At 52.7% G+C, this 19,272-nt stretch overlaps 1 protein-coding gene across 5 annotated transcripts in view; it reads right to left on the reverse strand.

Moving 5' to 3' along the window:
• Window positions 1-252: 252 nt before the first annotated feature.
• PPARGC1B (PPARG coactivator 1 beta) overlaps window positions 253-19,272 on the reverse strand; it is a 100,697-nt gene continuing 81,677 nt past the window's right edge. For 3 of the 5 annotated variants that reach the window (XM_037161930.2, XM_037161929.2, XM_037161934.2), the window contains 7 exons: window positions 18,881-18,917; window positions 18,244-18,308; window positions 16,363-17,149; window positions 13,392-13,467; window positions 11,262-11,383; window positions 8,297-8,437; window positions 253-7,383 (listed from right to left, as the gene is read on the reverse strand). In XM_037161930.2, coding sequence (XP_037017825.2) covers window positions 7,203-7,383; window positions 8,297-8,437; window positions 11,262-11,383; window positions 13,392-13,467; window positions 16,363-17,149; window positions 18,244-18,308; window positions 18,881-18,917 — 1,409 coding nt within the window. In that variant the 3' untranslated portion in view covers window positions 253-7,202. Of the gene's footprint in view, window positions 7,384-8,282; window positions 8,438-11,261; window positions 11,384-13,391; window positions 13,468-16,362; window positions 17,150-18,243; window positions 18,309-18,880; window positions 18,918-19,272 lie in introns of those variants that run through there. The other 2 variants (XM_037161932.2, XM_037161933.2) reach the window with 2 other exon arrangements.

Genomic DNA, 19,272 nt, shown 5'->3' on the forward strand with positions numbered 1-19,272 from the left:
ATCTGAGAAGGTGACACCGAAAACAGCATCCTTTCCCCAGTCACTCGACAGGCGTGCAGGACCAATAAAGACACACCTGGTCAGGGCTGCGGGTAGTGTTTCCTGTTTAATCTCCATAGTGTATTTGTTAAGTTTATTTATAAGCAGATCACTTCACTATTTACAGTACATGAGCATAGAGATTCTACAGTTTCTGTGATGTAAACAATAACTCCACAGTGGGAGTCTGAGAAAAGAAGCCAGTCTGAAGTATTTACAGAGGTTAAAATAGAACTTTATACTCACAGGATAATAATACATAGAGCAATTTGGTTAAATTATCTATGAAACTATAGAATCTGACAATGTACAAATACAGGAAAACATTTTCTTATTTAGAAGGTAAGACAGATAAATCACAGCAGAAATAAAATAGGGACAATGACAACCACAATAATTAAAAGCAAAGAAGGGTTCTTCCTTGCCTCTCACAGATAAAGCATTTATATAAATAAGGACACAACCCAACAAAATGGAAAAAATATAAAAATCCTCTACCAATTAAAAAAAATAGCAAAACTAAAAACTCGATTTCCAATCATCAGCAGTGTCCTTTAAAAAATTAAAATTTAGCTTTCTATTATAAATAACAAAGCAATGTGTCCCTCTGTGTAGGTGAAATTCTTGCACCTTTCTCAAGAAATGCATCAATGCAATTCCATACACACGCAGACAAACAGGCATGCGGGTGCATGCACGCACACACACACACACACACACAGCCTTGCACTCACACATCCCAGGCTATAGTTATCTCGTTGAGTTTCCGAATAAATGCCCCCTATGGAGTACCCTGGGGATGCCCAGACCTCACAAGGCTAGCCATTCCCTGGTGTGACCCTGTCAAGCGCCAGGGAAAGCCCGGCTTCCTACCGTTCAGAATTCTCTAGGCTGCACGGTCACATGGAGAGAAAATAATTCGAGTCAAGATTTGGAAATGCTGGGAGGGACCAGAGGGACCACCTTGCACAGTCAATTAAGGCTAACTACCAATACTGTCTCTTTAGAAACCTGGGGCTGGGGAGAGAGATCTTATGTTGGTGTCACCACCAGCAGCTGCTCTGGAAGAAGCGGATGCTGAAAGCCAATGCTGATACCATGGCACAGGAGGTGAAGGGGGTGGGTGTGAATTCCCAGAGCGGACCACACCGAGCCGGACTTCGGGGTGGTTACCTTCCCCAGAAACCATCTGGAAATCCGAGTGGTCCGCTTCCCTGCTTTACTGACCACTCTCACCCCCTGGAGATTTCCAACCTGTTTCCGTTGGAATCAGAACATCCCTCAAGAAACAAAGTTGGGAGTAGTTTATGACTTTTTATTCCTAACACAAAAACACTTGACAAGATTTTAATATACAAAATATAGAAACAAAAACAAACAAACAACAAAAACATATATAACCTGTTTGGCTATTTTGGTGGACCCCATCAAAAGCCATGGCCTGTCCCCACACAGCATCCTGACACCCAGCCCACTTGCTTGTCCCGAGGGTGCAGTGCGGCCCACCCAGCAGAGGTTCACTTAAGAGGGTCAGCAGCTTGGCTGCCAGTATTGCAGTTTCAGTAAACCCCTCCAGGGCATCTGGACACAGGGTCCACTCCTATCTCCTCTGCCCACAGGAGAGCTGGTGCGCTTCTCAGTCTGTGTGCATCTGCACGGTTGCTTCTTAATTCTCCCGAGCAGTGTTCACTGGGCTCTAAATATTACAGACAGTTCACTTGCAACATTACATTTCATTCCCAAAGCGGGTGTGGGACAGCAAGGTGGTGGAAAGGATTTACTTGCCTTTCATCTGGGTAGCTGGTGGATACAGTCTTTGGCCACTAGATGGCGACTAGACGTTGATAAGGCAAAGTGCTGAAGTGGAAGCGAACCAATCCCTTCAAGTCACCCAGAGCAAGGCCAGCAAAGTGGAAAAGGAGGCTTTATTATGCTTCCTTGAAGGATCCTTTAACAAAACATACAGCACAGAGGAGATTCTAGCTACATAAGCACCTCCGGGAGGTGCTGTTGCAGAGCCCAGGGACCACCTGCAAAACCGTATTTTTCCAAGCCCCCAATTCGGGCAGCTGGGTTTCTGAGCTGCTTCTTGATGTGCAAGGGATTCTGATGAAAGAGTCTCTGAAAATCTGTCCCCCTATTGATAACAAAGAAGCTTCAGTCACTGCGGCATACCGGTGGCATACTGTTAAAGAAACAAAGAACAAAAGCTGCCCTAATCATACGCAGTGCAATCGATGGAGGCCTCCTGTTGCCCCTTTTTACAATCGTTTAAATGAAATGTGTAAAAAGTGCCTAAGGTAAGCTGTTTTGAGAAAAACAGAGTATTGCTAGTATTGTCTGAGAGCAAGAGACAAACAGCCAAGTGGTCAGAACATTCAGGTTAATACAGTAGCTGTTTGGTGGGGTGACGACAAGGCTAATGCGAGACTGGACATCGCCACCTAGCCAAGCTGGGGTTGGATTCCCACCATCCCCAGTAGAAACTATGGCTTAGACCTGTCCTGGGGAGTTAGCCTTCTGGTGTAAGGTTGCTCTGCCAGGACCATGTGGGTTTGAACCTGCTGCTGGTTGGTTCACCTTGCAGAGCACTTCACCCTGAACGTGAGCTGGGTGTGGCCAGAGAAGGGAATCTGAGCCTATCAGAGAAGAAGGGGACTGGAGTATTCATCCTGTCCAACCAACATTCTCCTTTGCTGGATGAGGAAATACAGGCCCAGGGCCACATAGCAGGGGAAAAAACATCGGCTTTCTCACTCCGAGATGGCTTATCATTAAATGACTTGGTGTGCAAATCCATTTCGATTGGCTGGGCTGTTTTAATTTTTTATTAAAAAAAAAAAGGTAGCAAGATCTAAACTCATGGTTCCATTTCTAGAGCCTCCAACAGAGGCCAGCAAAGGGCTTAGCCCTAGGACGGGCTCTAGGGCTGCTGCTGTCTCGGAAGGTCCTTGGCGCCCTCCCCCCTCGCACCAGCCCCTCCCTGACTCTCTGTCCCAGGCCCTAGGGGAGCAGCTCACACAGCCACAGGAGACCCAGTGTAGTCACATGGAGGCAGGCTGAAGTGTTGTGGTTTTCTCAAAGCGCTTTTATTGGTTCAATGCTAAGTCAGCCTGTGCCTGCTTCCTGGGTGTCTGTCATGCAGCAGGCTCCCAAGGGCCCTTCCTCTGCCCCCACTACCTGTTTCGGGCCAAGGGCATCTCTGTGCTCATGGGCTTCCCAGCTCCCAAGTTCTCCCTCCATTTACCCTGTAGCTCCGGTTTGGCAGACAGCCCTGGAGCCTGTCTGTGTGTGCAAATGCCTTGGGGACTTGGGGACCAGCTTAAACATATTGCACATCAGTACTAAGCGATTTCCTTTCTGCCCCCACGGGAAGTGGTGAGGGGCTCCTTTTCTTTGGCCAATGGAACTACTAGGTTCACTTTATTTGCTACTGTGCATCCTTGATCATATCCGAGGGTGACTGCTAAATCTCAAATGCTAAGAAAATTACTGCAGTTTTGATGTCAAGTCAGATCAACAAATCCCTCTAGGGCGGCTTCTGCTTCATAGTTGGTACGACCTGTCCCTCACGCTGCAGGCTCACCTGTGATTTCAACTGAAACTGAGGCCTGGGATGGGGCTCTGACCTACCTGCCCAGACATAAGAATCTCAGTCTTTTTGGCCCCCACCTATGCCCCACCCATGCAGTGGCCCGGACATGCAGATGGCATACACCTAGAAATCACTCTCAGAACATCAACAAGCATGGGCTTCAGAGTTTCTCACTGCATCATCCTTTTCCATGTTGGGACTTAGGTACTGAGTGAGTCTTTGAGCTCAGAGCATTCCTCCCGCCCCCACTCTCCAGTCCTCGGAAGCCCCGCCTCTCTCCTGAGCTCGCCCTACATGCTACACGGCCAGATCACACAGTAGACCTGGCCGCCCAAACGGTGCTTTTGACTCCAAGCAGTTTTCTGATTTGGGGGACAAGGTGTGGAGGGGTCGGGGTTGGGGGCCTTAGCTACACTCCATCCACTCGTATCTTTGACCTTTTTGATGCATTTTCCTTCGGTAACCAGAGCCCCCGAGAGTGAGGATTCTGATTCAACCTTGCATGGACTGAGGAAGGAGCTGGAAGAATTCCACTTAGCGGTTGGATCAGATATTTTTGGAAAACACCAGCACAGCACAGAGATGGACAGTGCAACCTGCCCTGTGTGGGCGGCCACTGACAGAGTCTGCAGTAAGCTTTATGGCATTCACATGTAAACATCATTGAGAGCAAACACTAGGACAGAGCTACGATGAGATGGTTGCCAATGGCAGCTGCTCCCTCTGGATTACTCCTTAAGTTGGTGGGCAAGAGACCAAGGTTGACTAGTTTTCCTGGAGAGACCTTGGAGTCTCCTTGGTAAGTAATACACAGCACCGAAAGAGTCTTCTGGACAGAGGTGGTCTGCAGGGCTGGTCAGCTCTAGAACCCGCAGCCTTTTCCGTACAGGACACCGAGTGGAAACTGCCGGCTGTCCTCCGCAGCATCCCTCTCCCACCAGCAGCCCCAGCTCTGACCTTAGGCCCATTGCGTCCCATGGCTGTGCTCGATCCCTGCTCTGCTCAAGGGCCAAGTTTAAGTAACTTCAAGAGCCCTGTATTGATCTGAAGTGAAAGGACAGCTTCAGCTGATCCGAAAGATGGGAGAGGCTTGTCCCTCCCTAAAAACCTGCACTTTTTTACCTAAAGGACCACTTGCCCACGGTAGAACCTCTGGCCTAGTCCCACTGAGGAAGAAGCCAGTGGGAGGGCTTAGAGAAGATCTAGTCCAATTCTAAATCTAGAGTTCTTTCCTACCGGCTCCCACAGGGTGAAATCCGTTACTCCTCGGTGCAAACAAGGACTCGGGGAGGCAGCAGATGGATTTAAATTCCATTCCATAACCATTTATTGTGTGCCTACTGTGTGCTAGGCAGTGAACAGCTATAAAAAGAATTTAGAATGTTTGGGTCTGTGCTGTGGGAAGTCCCTTGTTTGGTCCATCTCATACACCCTGCCTCCCCCAAACATCTTCATGTCCTCTATTCCATTCTCCACCCCCACCCCTAATGGGCTGTGTGTCACAGTAATATGGGGAGTCCTGTGCCACTGAATGGCTTTAGAGAAATTTTCTCTCATAGGTCAGGATGTGACAGACAGGAATGGGCCAGCATGAAACCCCGTCACCATATTTAATGTGTGATGGAAACTTTTAGATTAGACCAAGACGTCAAATAGGTTAACCTCTGATCAATTAGTAATGTCTGCCCAGAGCATTGTGATGAGGATTCTAATAGCAGATCAGGCTCAAAGAACCTGAGTGCTGTGGTTGATTAGTTACCTCTGCCACTGGTCAAGGGTGTGGCTACAGTGGTGCTCAGGCTGTGTATTGGCCATCCTGAGCTAGAACCGCCTCAGCAGAAGCTAAGACTGGCAGGGACTATGGAGATCAACTTGTCCAATTCCCCTCAAGTCCCCCCTCTCTCCTCCAGCCTTCTCTGCAGGCTTGGAGTTTCCTTACCACCTAGGACAAGCTCATCAGCTGGCTCAGTTTACCTACTGAGGTATTTGAAAAATCTTTTTTTTAAATCAACTATCGATTCTCAAAGGACTAAGCCTGGCATTAGATAGGTTAACTTAGCTTGTTCAGTTTACAGTTTCAAATTTTGTTAAAGCAGCAGGACTCCTTTCCTTTGCTTTTTAAAATACGAACATTTACCAAGGAGCGCTGGCTTCTGGAAGTGATCCAGCTGGAGCTGCTCTTGCTGGAGCAGAAGGCCATGTGCTCACAGCCTGCCTGGCCACGCGCTCCCTCAGGATGGCCCCCAAGGCACCTGAGGGTCACCCAAGTGGGACACGGCTTTGACATCACTCAAGCACACACATTTTAAAGTAAACTCCAATAAGAATGCTTTCTAAGTTGAAAAGGAGATCGGAGATTGCTTTATCGGTCCCCAACCCTCACACCCTCTTTCTGCTTCTCCGTCCCCTGCCACCCGAACAACTTTACAGCCTAGGAAAAGGAAAGACAAGCTGAAGGGAGTAAGATAAGTTGGTGACTGGCCCAGAAAGGACGACTGCTCCCAAATCACCTGTCCCTGACACTCCAGGTGTGTCAGTGAAGTTCTGATGTCATGTCTACAGGTGTAGGCAAACCACAGGGCCCCTCAGATGGAAATGTGTGCCAGAGCTTGACCTCACCTAATCCTGGCAAATCAGCTGTTTACTTGACCCCCACGATGAGCCTGTAGGTTTCTAGTTTGTGGACCGATTTAGCTGAACTCACCTCTACCAGCTCTGAAACTCTGTGTCTTCACCCAAGCTGCTGCAGGAGTGCAAGACCAGAATCAGGAGGCCCGGCTGGGCCACTGCTCTGCCTACTCACCAACGGGCTACGGGACCTTGGGGAAGTCGGTTCAGTCCCGAGGAACTGCCTGCCTGCCTTCCTTCGGAGGATCCGAAGACCCAGGGCCAGGCAGAAACTCTTAAGTGTGAGCTGGGCACCAGATGAAGGCTCTGAATGTAACTGGACCCAAACTCGTTTGATGAGAGATGGGGAGGGAATTGGCAGCACAGGCCCAGAAACACCTGTGCCCTGCCCCTCGCCGCGGCTGCGGGTCGCACTTCGAGGCAGTGCGGTGCCTCCGGGGACGTTCCGGCGAAGGGAGCAGAGCAGCTCAGTGGCAAACACCTCACACAGTGCATAGTTAGAAATCAAGGAAGCAATACAATAACCCCAGGCACAGTATATCTGAGCCATAAATACATTATTTTAAGGATATACTTTGTTTTTCTTCAATTAAAAATGAGTTTATAATCCTGATCCTATTCACAAGTAACAATTTCATCATCACACACTATAGACAAGAAATGTTATGGCGAACACAGCTGCACGTCTACGAGGGGAAGTCGGTTGGGAAGACGGGGAGGTGGGTGACTGACCCGGCACTTGGACACGCACCTGGGACAACCTGTCGGAAGCGAGGACACTAGTGTGGCAGTGGAACGTCAACACCATGGAAACTCACGGACAGAAGCAGCTTTGTTCAATGTAAACATTGATTTTTTTTAAAAGGACAGCAGTTTCAAGTCTCTCTCTCTCTCTCATGTATGTTTTCTCACACGCTCGCTCTCTCTCCTTCTCATATACTTATTTCCTTTGAAAACGTAAACATATTGAAAGGGCCTTGTCTGAGGTATTGAGGTATTCCTCGAAGGTTAAGGCTGTTATCAGTGTAGGCTCTGCTGGGCCTCCTTCAGCAAGCTGTCGAAATCCATGGCTTCGTACTTGTTTTTCACTGATGCAGGAAGGGCTTCTTCTGAGTTGGAATCTGGGCAGAGGGTGGAGCAGGCAGTGAGTGGGGAAGGCAGTGAGCAACACAGCAAAGCCAGACCATCAGAAAATCTGCCACCGTAAAATGGATGTGGCCCAAGGCCACAGACAGCGCTGGACAGTGAGCATCGGCGCTGCCATTCTGCCGTGACCGTCTCGGGGCCCTGGCTGCTGCTGGTGGAATGGGGAACCGCACACAGAGCACCCCAGAGCTCCTTTAGCCTGTAATTTGCTTCCCCAAACAGCTTCCTGCCCACTGGCAAACCGCCGCGGATGTCATCTGAAGCAGCCTACAGAGGCGATGCCCTCGCCGTCCAGCTGCGGACCCACGTCCTGCAGGTGGGCACACGGCCAGGTGGCAGGCTGCCTGGCCTGCAACCCTCCGAGGTCTGACACTCAGCCCTGCCCTGCAGGAGTGTGTCAGGCTCTCCCCTGAAAATCATTCTCTCCCAATTGTACTTCTTTGTCTTTCGTCACCAACCTGGCCCCAAATGGCGAGGGCGTGGCAACAATATTGTTTCCCCGAGGTGTCCCCATGGACAAGGCTGCCGCCTGCTGGGGCCGCCATGGAGGGCCCCTCGATGGGGCCGGGCAGCCACGGGCTCTGTGAGGTCAAAGAAAAAGCAGTGGTGGCTCTGTCACCATGTGGCTGTGAGCACAGGGTTGGACCCTCCCAGAGGCCACGGGAGACCTGACTCTGGCTTTCTGGTACCAGGCCTGGGTCAGGACAGGACGGACCAGATAGCAGAGGGAAAGCAAGATAGCAGCCTCCCGGCAAAGTGGCTGCAAGGGCAAGCCGGTCAGCACTCGGCGCTCCGCTGCGGCACTAGCTCTGGGTCTCCTTGGAGGAGGTCTCCGCCCTCTGGGTTACAGAGGACAGCGGGCCCGGGTACTCACCGTAGTCAGTGTACCTGGGCCAGCAGAAGCGCCGGAGTCCCCCGTAGCTCAGCTGGAACGAGGGCTCGTCGTGCTTCCGTAGGGTGGCGCCGTTCTTCAGAGAGAGGGCGGCATGCTCCGGACACCGGTAGGTGATGAAGCCGTGCTTCTCGCCCCTGCGGGGGGATGACAAGGGGACCCTGTCACTGGGTCAGCTTGGCCGACACTGTCAGACCACCCGTGACTAGAAAAGGAGCAGAAAGCCCGTGATCCGGTAACCGTGTCAAACAGAGATGGGGACAAATAGAGACGGCCCCCCACACAGAGACGAGGACAGCGGCTAAGGTGACCTCCGCAATGTAACCTAGTAAGAGCAGGTCCTTTACTGAATGCCTGCCAGTGCCGGCCACCTACAGGTCAGACCACCTGTGAGCGGGACGAGAAAAGAGGCTCGGTGGATCTGGAGTTCGCCCGAGGCGGGGGGCAGAGCAGGGTGCCCACACTCAGGCCCCCCGCCCACCGGCTGGTGCTCTCCACACTCCCATTTCCCTCGAGACTCCTATTTTCTGGGACCTGCCCCGCCTCCGCCCCATCCCATCATGCCACCCCAGCCACCATTTCCTTAGCTGCTAACTGGGTCTCGCCCTCCCTGACATCTCTGGTTTTCCCTGTAATCCCACCCTTTGTGCTAGACATCTGTGACATCGGCCACCTCAGCACCATGCCCCTTTATCAGACAACAGCATCAGGTGCTCAGCCAGGCTCGGGGCACCAGGGGATGTCACATGACTGTGGCCTTCCCTGGCCACTGTGATTTTTTCAAGGGTGAGCCTGTCACCCAAAGCAGAACCCCAGAGAATCCACTGCAGGTCTTGGTTGGAACCACGAGGGAGACTCCTGCTCCCACTGGGAGGAGATAAGCTTAGGGGTAGAGGCAGCCACTTTGCCACCATGAGGAAGCCTAACCAGAAAAAGATGCCAAGGCTTGGGGAGCCTAAAGTCAGTTCTGCCCCCACTCCTGGCTCCGCGGTTCCATGAACAAGAGGAAGGATCCTGGCTGATATATCCATCGTCTGCTATGCAGACTCAAGGGCAGAGAAAACATGCAGTGTCCCCACCGCTCAGGGCAGGCTTACCAACAGTAGGGGCTGAGTGAACTGAACACTCAGCCGAACTACATACATTTCCTGACACTTCTCTGAGCCAGGCCACAGCCGATCCCCCTCTACCTCTTTAAATGCCTGAGACCTGTATGTGCCTGTAAAATACTAACAAACTGACCCTTGCCTTTAAAGACTAATTTGCTTTTTGCTTTTGTGTGTTATCTCCATATGATACCCTGAGGACTGTGTAGAAATGCTTCAATTTGTATAATGATTCTTTTTTAGAATTGTGGTGAAAACATGTAACATTTACCACTTTTACTATTTTTAAGTGTACAGCTTGGTGGTGTTAAGTACACTTGTTGTTGTGCAACAAACCCTCAGAACTTCATCTTGCAAAAGCTCTCCACCCAAAACGACTCTCTCTCACCCCCTCTCCTCAGCCCCTGGCAAGCACCCTTCTAGTTCCTGTCCCTAGAAGTGTGACTACTCTAGGTGCCTCATAGAGGGGGAATTATACAGTCTCTGTCTTTTTGCAACTGGCTTTATTCCACTTAGCAGCATGTCCTCAAGATTCATCCATGCTTGAAGCATGTGACAAGGTTTCCTTTCTTTTTAAGATTGAATAATATTCCACCATATCTGGTGTGGCTCAGTGTATTGAGTGCCCACCTGTGAACCAAAGGGTCGCCAGTTCGATTCCCAGTCAGGGCACCTGCCTAGGTTGTAGGCCGGGTCCCCAGTTGGGGCAGGAAAGAGGCAACCCTTTCTTCCTTCCTCCCCCTCTCTCTAAAAATAAATAAATCAAATCTTTAAAAAATGAATGAATAATATTCTATCATATGCGTATACTATATTTTCTTTACCCTTTCATCTGTGGATGGACACTTGGGTTGCTGCCACCTCTTGGCTACTGTGAACAATGGTGCTGTGAATGTGGGTGGGCAAATAGCTTTGGAATCTTGCTTTCAATTCTTTTGCACATATATCCAGGAGTATATGGTAATTCTGTGTCAAATTTTTAGGAACCTCCACACTGTTTTCCATAGTGGCTGTGACATTTACATTCCCACCAAGAGTACGTAGAGTTCCCTTTTCTCTGCATCCTTGTCAACACTTGTTATTTTCTGTAGCCACTCTAATGGATGTGAGGTGTGTAATGACTCTTATGCAGATGCTATTTTCTCATTGTGCTTTCAAAAATTATTATTAAATTAGGATTTAAAAACCTTAATAACTCATCTTGTAAGGTATAACAGTACATACTTGAGAACTGTTTCAAAACTGACAACGTTTATGACATCTAAACTGTGTATTTATATACGACCTATTCCTTGACAGACGGAATGCTGCTTCCCCAGGTGAGTGAGAAAACACCAGGCTGCCCAAGAGAGTGGAAGGTCTGGGAGTGGCTGCTGCAGAGGAATGGAGGGGCGCGAGCAACCTGGGGCTTGCAGCGCGGGGAGGTCCTAATGCACGCGCGCCTTTAACCACCAGGGGCTGTTTGCTGCCTTGCGCCAGCTCCAGGAGTGGAGAGCCTGAAGCAGGCAGAGGCAGACGTGGGGCTGCGGCTGCGGCTCTGCCACAGAGGATCTGCTCAGCGATTTGTCTGAGCTCCCGGGAAAGAACAGCCAGAGAAAGAGTGAGTGCGTACGTCACAGGCACAGTGCTGGGAAGCTTAAGAGAATGATGGAAATTGACTGCTACTCGGCAAACCGACGGTGCACTGGCTGCTGCTATTGGGCCGCATGATCCTGGTCCTTCTCCACATCCAGGCTGTGGATTTCGTCCTCTTTGTTCCACAAACCTTCCAGGGCATTGTCTGTGTGGCCGGCCCAGGGTGGGGACCTCCGCTCCTCCCAACCTGCCTCCTCTGCCAGAGCTCGACTCCACTCACCTTTTGCTTCTTGTCAGCACCTGGCACTCCACAATATCGCCAAACACCTCGAAGCGCCTCTTCAGCTCGCGGGAGCTCATGTCGCTGGAGAGATTCTGAACATATACCACTCGGCCTTCGCCCTGCTCGAGAAGGGGACACAGAGGGGACCCAGTCACTGTCTGGCTCCCATGGATTCTTCATCCCCAGTCCATGACGCCTGGCTGAGTGACACCAGCTGGGGGTGGACTCAGAGAGGACAGTGACCGTCGCTATCCCAGAGGGCCTGTCCCACTGCAGAAGGGGGCAGCAGGGCATTGAATGGGGAACTGACCCCCCACCCCAGCAGGAGCAATTGCTTCCTTGAAGGAAATGAGGCTCATCACTGTTAATATAACGGAGAACACAGTAGCTTCCACACTTGTTTTGAGTCTGAGACTTTTATGGGTAGTAGGGAGGTGCTGGGGTGGAAAGGCAAGGTGGTAGTGGACCAGCCTCAGCAGGTAGGTTATAGAGGCGGCTGGAAGGAAAGCAATGGGGCAGAGGACACAGGGCTACTGCAGCCAACATTATCCTTGGTTCTGCCCAGGGCAGTGTGCACACACTGAGACAAAAGCCATCTTCAGGTGAGCTTGGAGCCATGCCTGAGGTCCCCTAGAAAATCCCAGCAGAGGGCAGGGGTGGGGGAAGCCCAGTGGTAACCTCCCATCCACGATTGTGTCTGGTTAAAGCCACTGCCCTGGGAAGAGTCACTGTGACCTGCTGGAGAAACTCTGCCATGTCCCTGGGAACCTGGGAACCTGGGTTCCCACGGGCGATGCTGGCATGTTCTGGCAGGGACAGGCTTTCTGTGGGAATAGGTCAAGGCCAGTGATTCTGGAGCCATCCCATCTCACACCACAGATGGCAGGGAGGAGGGAGGGAAGGCCTGTGTCCAGGGCAGGGCCGTGCTGTCAGCAGTCTGGGGACTGTGCATCTCACACCGGGGTGCGACTCAGTGAAGCTCCAGCAGGAGTCCCCTCCCCCGGCCTCCCCGCACTCGGCCCCATTGTTCTAAATCTTTGCTTGGCCGGCACCATTCGTCCCTCAGGGTGCAGCTCCCCCTCCCCTGCTGCCAGACCGCGTACAAATACATCCTCCCCAACAGTGAAAAGAGCCAGATATTGACCTTGTGATGTGAATTCTCGCACAGCGCTTCTCCTGGTCTGTAATTACAGCGTCTGTTCCCTGTTTATGTGCCTGTTGTCTCTCTCCCTCTCCCTGCTGCCCGATCAGGGGAGTGGAGCTCATCTGTCTTGTTCACTGTCGTTATCCAGGGCTTAGGACAGTGCCAGGCACGCCACAACTGCTGAATGGTCACACACAGGTTCTAAGATGCTCCATGACAGCCTGCTTGCAGACGAGCTCTGTACCTCTGCAGCAGGCACACTCTATGTGATCCCCCCGGTCCCCCCCCCCCCCGAAAGCATCTACCACGGGAAAGGAACAAAGTGAGAATCTATCTGCCTTTTTGTGCTTCCGTCTTCCTATTCCTTCCCTCCTTTCTAGTGGAGGGGCTGGCTGCACCCCAACCCACCCCCGGCAGCCTCCTGGTTAATGTTCCCTGTGGGGCAGGTGCTTTGCACTAGGTTCACCAGGCAGGGCTGGGCCCGTGGACTCTCTCTGGTGGAAGATCAGGGAGGTGAGTGGGGAGCAAGAGATGGGGTCTCCTGGCTCCTTAGACCTAATCAATCTGACCCTTGGAAAGCATAAGGCCCAACTCGCTTGTGTACAGATGAGGAAACTGAGGCTCTGGGAAGCTGAAGCACATGCCCAAGGGCACACGGGAGGTGGTGGTGGGGCTGGCGTGTGGCCTGGCCGGCCCGGCTCTGCTCCCCCTGCCACGGCCTGCCTTCTGCCGGAGCCCCTGATGCTGTGCCCGAAATCACCAACAACTGCACGCATCACAGCCAGTCCCTCGCCGTCACTTTGCACGGTGCCACCTTTGACGCCCTTTGGTGACCCTTGTGCTTTTTGAAATGAGAGAAATATAATTATCTTCTGTAGGTCACAAGCCAGCCTCAAAGGGCTTCGGGCCGACCAAGTCCTGGCCCTTCCTACACCCTTGCTGGCTCCCATTGGCTCTGGGCTCCAGGGCCCCAGGTCACTTACAATAGCTCTTTCCCGCTGCTTCCTGGCATGCCGGACGCTTGGCGTTCCGTCTGAACACGGCCCTCTGCTCTCACATCTGTCAGTGAACAAGCAAAGCAGAGGCACTCACTCTCCGAGGGACCACATGGGGAGGGGTCAGAGCCGCTCCCAGGGGAAGGGACGCTTCTCTCTGGACCGGCTCGTGAGGGCGTAACTGTCAGAACCCCACCCCCACCCCCACCAGTGACAGCCAGCACCATGCGCGCGGCTGAACACTGCCACACACCTCCTGCCACCTTCTGGGGCTAGAGTGCCGGGAACCACCACACAGCTGAACCATCACAACCTTCCAAACCCGGCCATCCTACGACTTTAGGAATAGAAAGGCCTTTCCACCTCATTCCCATATTTGAACTGTTGAAAACAACCCTGATGAGGTCTCACGTTTCTCCATTTTCCAGATGAAAACCCTGAAGCTCAGGTTCAGTATGGGATTTGCGAAAGCCAGAAAGCGGGAACCCAGAGGAAAAAGGAGGTCTGCTGACTCTAGACCGCTGCCCTCTAGTGGTTAGTGCCTGGCCCAGAACCCTGGCCATCACAGCCCCATGGCCGGTACCACTCTCAGGCTACTCGTCCAGACGCACCGCCCGAGAAGGCCCATAGGTGCCGCATGCCTGCGGCTGCAAGCCTGCCTGCACGCTGCCCTCTCCTCCGGAGGGGACATGGCATGGGAGGTGTGGCCGTGGCCCAGCTCTGCCACATACTGTCCACGTCCCTGGGAACACAACACAGCACAGAGTATAAGAGCAGGGCTCCGAGTTGGACAGCTTGTGCTGGCACCCTGGCTCTACCACATCCCTGCTGTGTGCCCTTACACCCTCTCAGTCTCATTTCATCTGTAAAGTAGGGACAATCAAAGGTATCCACCTCCTCAGCCCTTTGTGAGGACCAAGTCAGAAAGTGCCTATAACTGCTGAGCTCAGGAACTGCTCAACAACTACTTGCTATGTTATTTCTATTGAACCTCTTGGAGCCTCCACTTCTTCATCTATAAAATGGGGATAAGAAGCAGATGCGCCCTCATAAGTGCATCTGCAAAGCTCAAACAGGGACGTGGCCTGTACATTTTAAAGTGCTAAAGCATTATACAAAAATAGTATCGTCATCCACTTACAACGGAATTGGCAGTTTCCCCTGAAGAGCTGAGAGTGATGGAAAGGTACCATGGGCCTCGAGGTTTGTATTGTTAAACCATCTCAAAACGCTTCCTGTTGACTGATGTTGGGTAGCACAGGAAAAGGAAGGTGGCTCTGGAGAAGGTTGATAACTAGCTGTTCAGGCTTACCAGGTGCTGAGCTCTGCCAGGCAGCCAAGTAGGAACTGAGTTAACCAATGAATTTTCTCCAGTGAACTCAAAGAGTTGAGCCTGAACTTGGCCCAAAAGCAAAAAGAGTAAAAGAAGTCATGGATGATTGGAGAGAGGCTCCCCAGGCTTCGCCAGCCAACCTGTGACTGCCAGCCCTACCTAAGCACCCCCGGACCTGTCATGGGGGAGGTGAGGCTGGGCAGCGCTGACTTGTGGATGGGGTTTCTCCCAAACCCTAAGGGATGGGTTTCAGCAGGAAGAGAACCTCGGTGGTCTCTGGGTGAATGCTGCAGAGAAACTGCCTAGAGTGAACCTGAGTCATTTAGCTCCCAGCAACCCCTTGGGAAAAAGGAATGGAACTGGAAAGAGAGCTCAGCAAGGTCTGACAGAAGACAGTTCCTGCTGATCATCCTGTGTATCACACAGAAGGGCTTTTAGAGAAATCGCTGGAGAACTCATTTTGAGTACATAGTCCAAGGCTTCTAATCTTCAGTGTCTGGGAGTCCCTTCAAGTTGTAGGCCAAGTTAGATGTCTGTGCACACTTTAATGGAGGAGGAACCTTTGCTTTAATCAGATTTTCAAACAATTAAGAGCTTTGGTGTAGATATGTAAATAGAACGCTGAATTTTTCTAAGAAAAGATATCTTTCTATTACTGACTTCTGGTTCTCAGAGTCACACTCTGGCGACTCTGGGTATCATCACCTGGGAACTCGAGAGAAATGCAAATTATCTGCCCCACCACCAGACCTACAGTATCAGCTGCTCAGCGGGTGGGGTCCAGCCTTCAGCTGCTCACAGCCCTCCAGGTGACTCAGCGGCACTGCTCTAGAGCCAAGAGCACCATCTAGTGGTCACTTGGGTGCACCTCAGGCAGAGCGTCTAGGACCTGTACCAATCCGCCTCGGGCCTCCCCCAGGAAGGTCCTGCTGGGATCAGGGAGAGAAGCAACCTGTCTCCAGCAAAATATGCCAAACCTCTATTCCTTCTGCCCAGCCCCCCGCTGACCTTTGGACGGGCTCCCTCTGCAGTCTGGTTCATCGAGCAAAGATGGGATGAGCGAACAGGCTCATGACGCATCTTTGAGTCATCCCCACGCAAAGATAAAAGAGCGGGGGCGGCTGACTGTGGAAAGTCGCAGTTGTGCAGCTCAGCAGCATGGAGAAATCGGAACAGGCCTTCCTGCTGCTTTAAACCCAGGCATTTTTCAGAACACACAATAGAACTGCGCTGATTTTCCTTTTGGTGTACATGTGTCACATAGGTATTAAACTGTGAGGGAATGCATATGTCTCCTCAAAAACCTATCTGTTTTGCAAATACATAAACAGAAAACAGATGAATAAGTAAGTTCATTTAGGCATAAGGCCCCAAGTGACAGAGAGTCGTTGTTGCTCCTCTCCCGAGGCCAGGAGGTGTGGGCCACTCCCAACTGTCACTCAGCAGGCTTCGCTCCCCTCCAGGACTTGCCCACGACTCCCCCAGGAGACCACCTTCAGGCCTCTAACCAGGGCCTGGGCCACACAAGGAAAAGCAGACCTCGTTTCAAAGCTCCTCCCTTGTCCAGCACCCTGGGGACTGAGGTCCTCAGGTGCCGATGTCCCTCCTGCGGCCGCCCACCCGTACCTGAACGTCCGGCAGATGGCTGGTGACCAGGAGCGGCCGGATGAGGAGCCAGAGCTGGAGCGGCTGCGGGAACAGAGCTGCCGACTGGCCTTGCTTGGCGGGCTCTGGTAGGGGCAGTGGTCAGAGCGAGAGGGGCTGACCCCCGAGTCCTCATCATTGTCCTCCTCCTCCTCCTCCTCCAGGAGGAAGCTGCTCTCGCCACTGCTGCTGCTGCTGTCCTCAAAGACAGTGTCATATTCGGGGCTCTTGCAGGAGGCCAGGTCTTCATCCTCCAGGGCTGTCTCAAGGAGCCCAAAGTGCTTGGTGAGGCTGGCGCGGATCTCATGGTCTCTCAGCAGCAGACCGTCCTTGAGGGGTACACGTGCCCCACAGCTGCTGTTTTCCTCCCTGCCCGAGGCCTGTGCCTCGGCCTGCGGGGCACCTTGCGACCAGTCCTCAAGGTGGACCCCAGCTGGCTCCCAGGACCTCAGCACCTTCCTCTGCAGGGCACCCTCTGGCTTGAGCACCTGGCAGTAGTCGTGGTCTCCAAAGGAACATGAGAAGGGGCGCTTCTGGCCAGCCTGGGAGGCTGGCTGAGCTGCGGCATGACGCAGGTGGGACAGGAGCTCACTCCGCTCTGGGGTCTTCTTTGGCAGCTTGTGGGCCACCCCTGTGGCATCCCCAAGCTGGAGGCTCTTTGGGGTGGGGAGGCTGGGGGCTATGTCTTTGCCCGGGCTGTGCTTGATGTCGGGCTTGAAGGGGTCCTCCTCTGTGGGCTTGTATGGAGGCGTGGTGGGTGGGGTGAGTCCTACCCGCGCAAGAGGAGAAATGTATGAGGTGGAGGCAGACCCCTTCTTTGCAAGACACTGAAACTCTAGTTTGGGAGGGCAAAGGTCGACCCCACTCTCCAAACTCAATGAGCAGCAGGTGTCGCTAGTTACTGCAGTGCTGGCTGAGCCTGGGACTGCAGAGTCCGCCATCCATCTTTTTGGAGATGATATGTGATGGAAGCCATTTGCCATCCCTTCTGTAGCCTGGCGACGATAGCTGAAGCCTCCAGGATCACTTCCTGCACCACAACCAGGCATTCGACAAGACCTGCTCACCCTCCTCCCAACTGCCTCCAATCTGGGTGTGATCACCAGTGTCCTTAGTGTCCCTGCATCTGTCCTTGGCCTCCACCCTCCCCTGTGCACCAGAGGGAACTGGGTATGAAGCCACAGAGCGCTTCCTCTCTGGGGCCCCCAAAGTCTACAGGATCGAGGCCAACCCCCTTTACCTGGCATTCCCTGGGTGCTCTTTCCTGACCGCCCCCCCCACCCCATCTGGCCACGTCACAAGCACCAGGTGCCCAGTCTCCTCAAGGGCACCTGCCCTTTCTCATTCCTCCATGTTTTTGCTCATTCTGCTGCCAGGGAGACCCTTCCCCTTCTCTGTCTCTCCAACTCCTATTCATCCTGCTCGAATGTCCTCTGCTCTGGGTGCCCTGCAAATCCTCCCAGGCCCCACTCCTGCCTCCCTGGCCCCTGAACTCTGTATTTCCAGAGCTCTAGTGCATACTTCGGAACTAGTGAGAACAACACAGCAGTCATCACGGGGTGAGTCTGCCCCCTACGTGAGAGTGCAGACTCCTTTGGGGAAGATGTGTGTGGTTCTGTCTTTTCTGACCCGGTGTCAGCTCATAGGCCAGTTGGCAGCTGAATGGCTGAGCCGGCCCCTGACTCTCCTCCTTGTAACACCCTTGGTACCTATTTCAAGACTCAGCACAGCCTGTGCCGCAGTGCACGGATAGCTCAACGCGGCACCCATCACTGCCCAAGGGGCTGCCTGCTGTGGCGGACTTGCTGCTGGGTGTCGTGCCAGCTCCCCTAAAGGCACCCCACAGCTGAGCCCCTGGCTCACCTGCCGTGCCACAGAGTTCCACCGTCAAGGTCTGCTCAAAGCTCTTCTTGCCAAAAGGAGGGTCACTGGTGGGAGCGGGGAGGACAGAAAGGAAAGAGGCCAGTCAGCAGCAGGCCCTACCTGCCCAAGCATGCAAGGAGGGCAAGGGGACACTGTGACAGACCCTGGTTCTGCTGCCCATGGAAGTGAGGCCTGGAGAGAATTTGCTAGGGACCCCTCCCATCTTGGCTTTTAGAGGAGCTCAAATCTGCAAGAGAGATTTGCTGGAGAATGGAGAGAGGACAAGGATGGCCAGCCTCCTTATTTTACAGATTGAGCACCTGAGGAACAGAGAGGGAGATAGATTTGCCCAAGGCTACACAGCATTTCCAGCTTTTCCCTGTTGAGAAAAGAACTCCTTGCCTGATCCTGAAGGGGGACGGCTTACAGAATGGCTGAGGCCTCGATGCCCCATCCTTGGCCCAGAGATGAGCTTCTGATAACAACTCCCTTCTAAGGGAGTCCAGCTCTGAGGACCCCCCCAGGCAAAGAGGACACAGGTGTGGAGACAGGGCCAGGCTCAGGGCTGATGAACCACCCAGGCCCCCAACAGCACAAAGGCTCATAGAATAATAAGCCAATCACTTCCAAAATCTACCTTTGTGACAAGGTCAGCATGAGGCACCTGGGAGAGTCTGAAAAGAAGAAAAAGAGAAAAAAGTTAAGATTCCTCAACATGGCACCATAAGCAAACATTTCCCTCAGGAGGAGACCCCAACTTCCACTGGTACCAACCACAGCTCCCTTTAGGCATGTGACCCAATAGCCTCTGCCATTTTTAGGGAAGGGCAGGAACAACCCGAAGCCATCTGCATTCCCAGGCTCTCGGCAACATGAACTGGGGAAGATCTCCATTGTGCAGAAAGAGCAGATAGGTACAAGGGCGACCCCTCCTGGCCACACAGTGTAGTACAGCGGGGAGAATCTGGCGGAAGGCCAGTGGCGGTGGGTTCTACCACGTCAGAGGCAGGACTAACTAGCTGAGGGCTC

Source organism: Artibeus jamaicensis, unplaced genomic scaffold (assembly GCF_021234435.1).
Source record: "Artibeus jamaicensis isolate MK-2021 breed Jamaican fruit bat unplaced genomic scaffold, CSHL_Jam_final contig_432, whole genome shotgun sequence".
Lineage (NCBI taxonomy): Eukaryota > Metazoa > Chordata > Mammalia > Chiroptera > Phyllostomidae > Artibeus > Artibeus jamaicensis.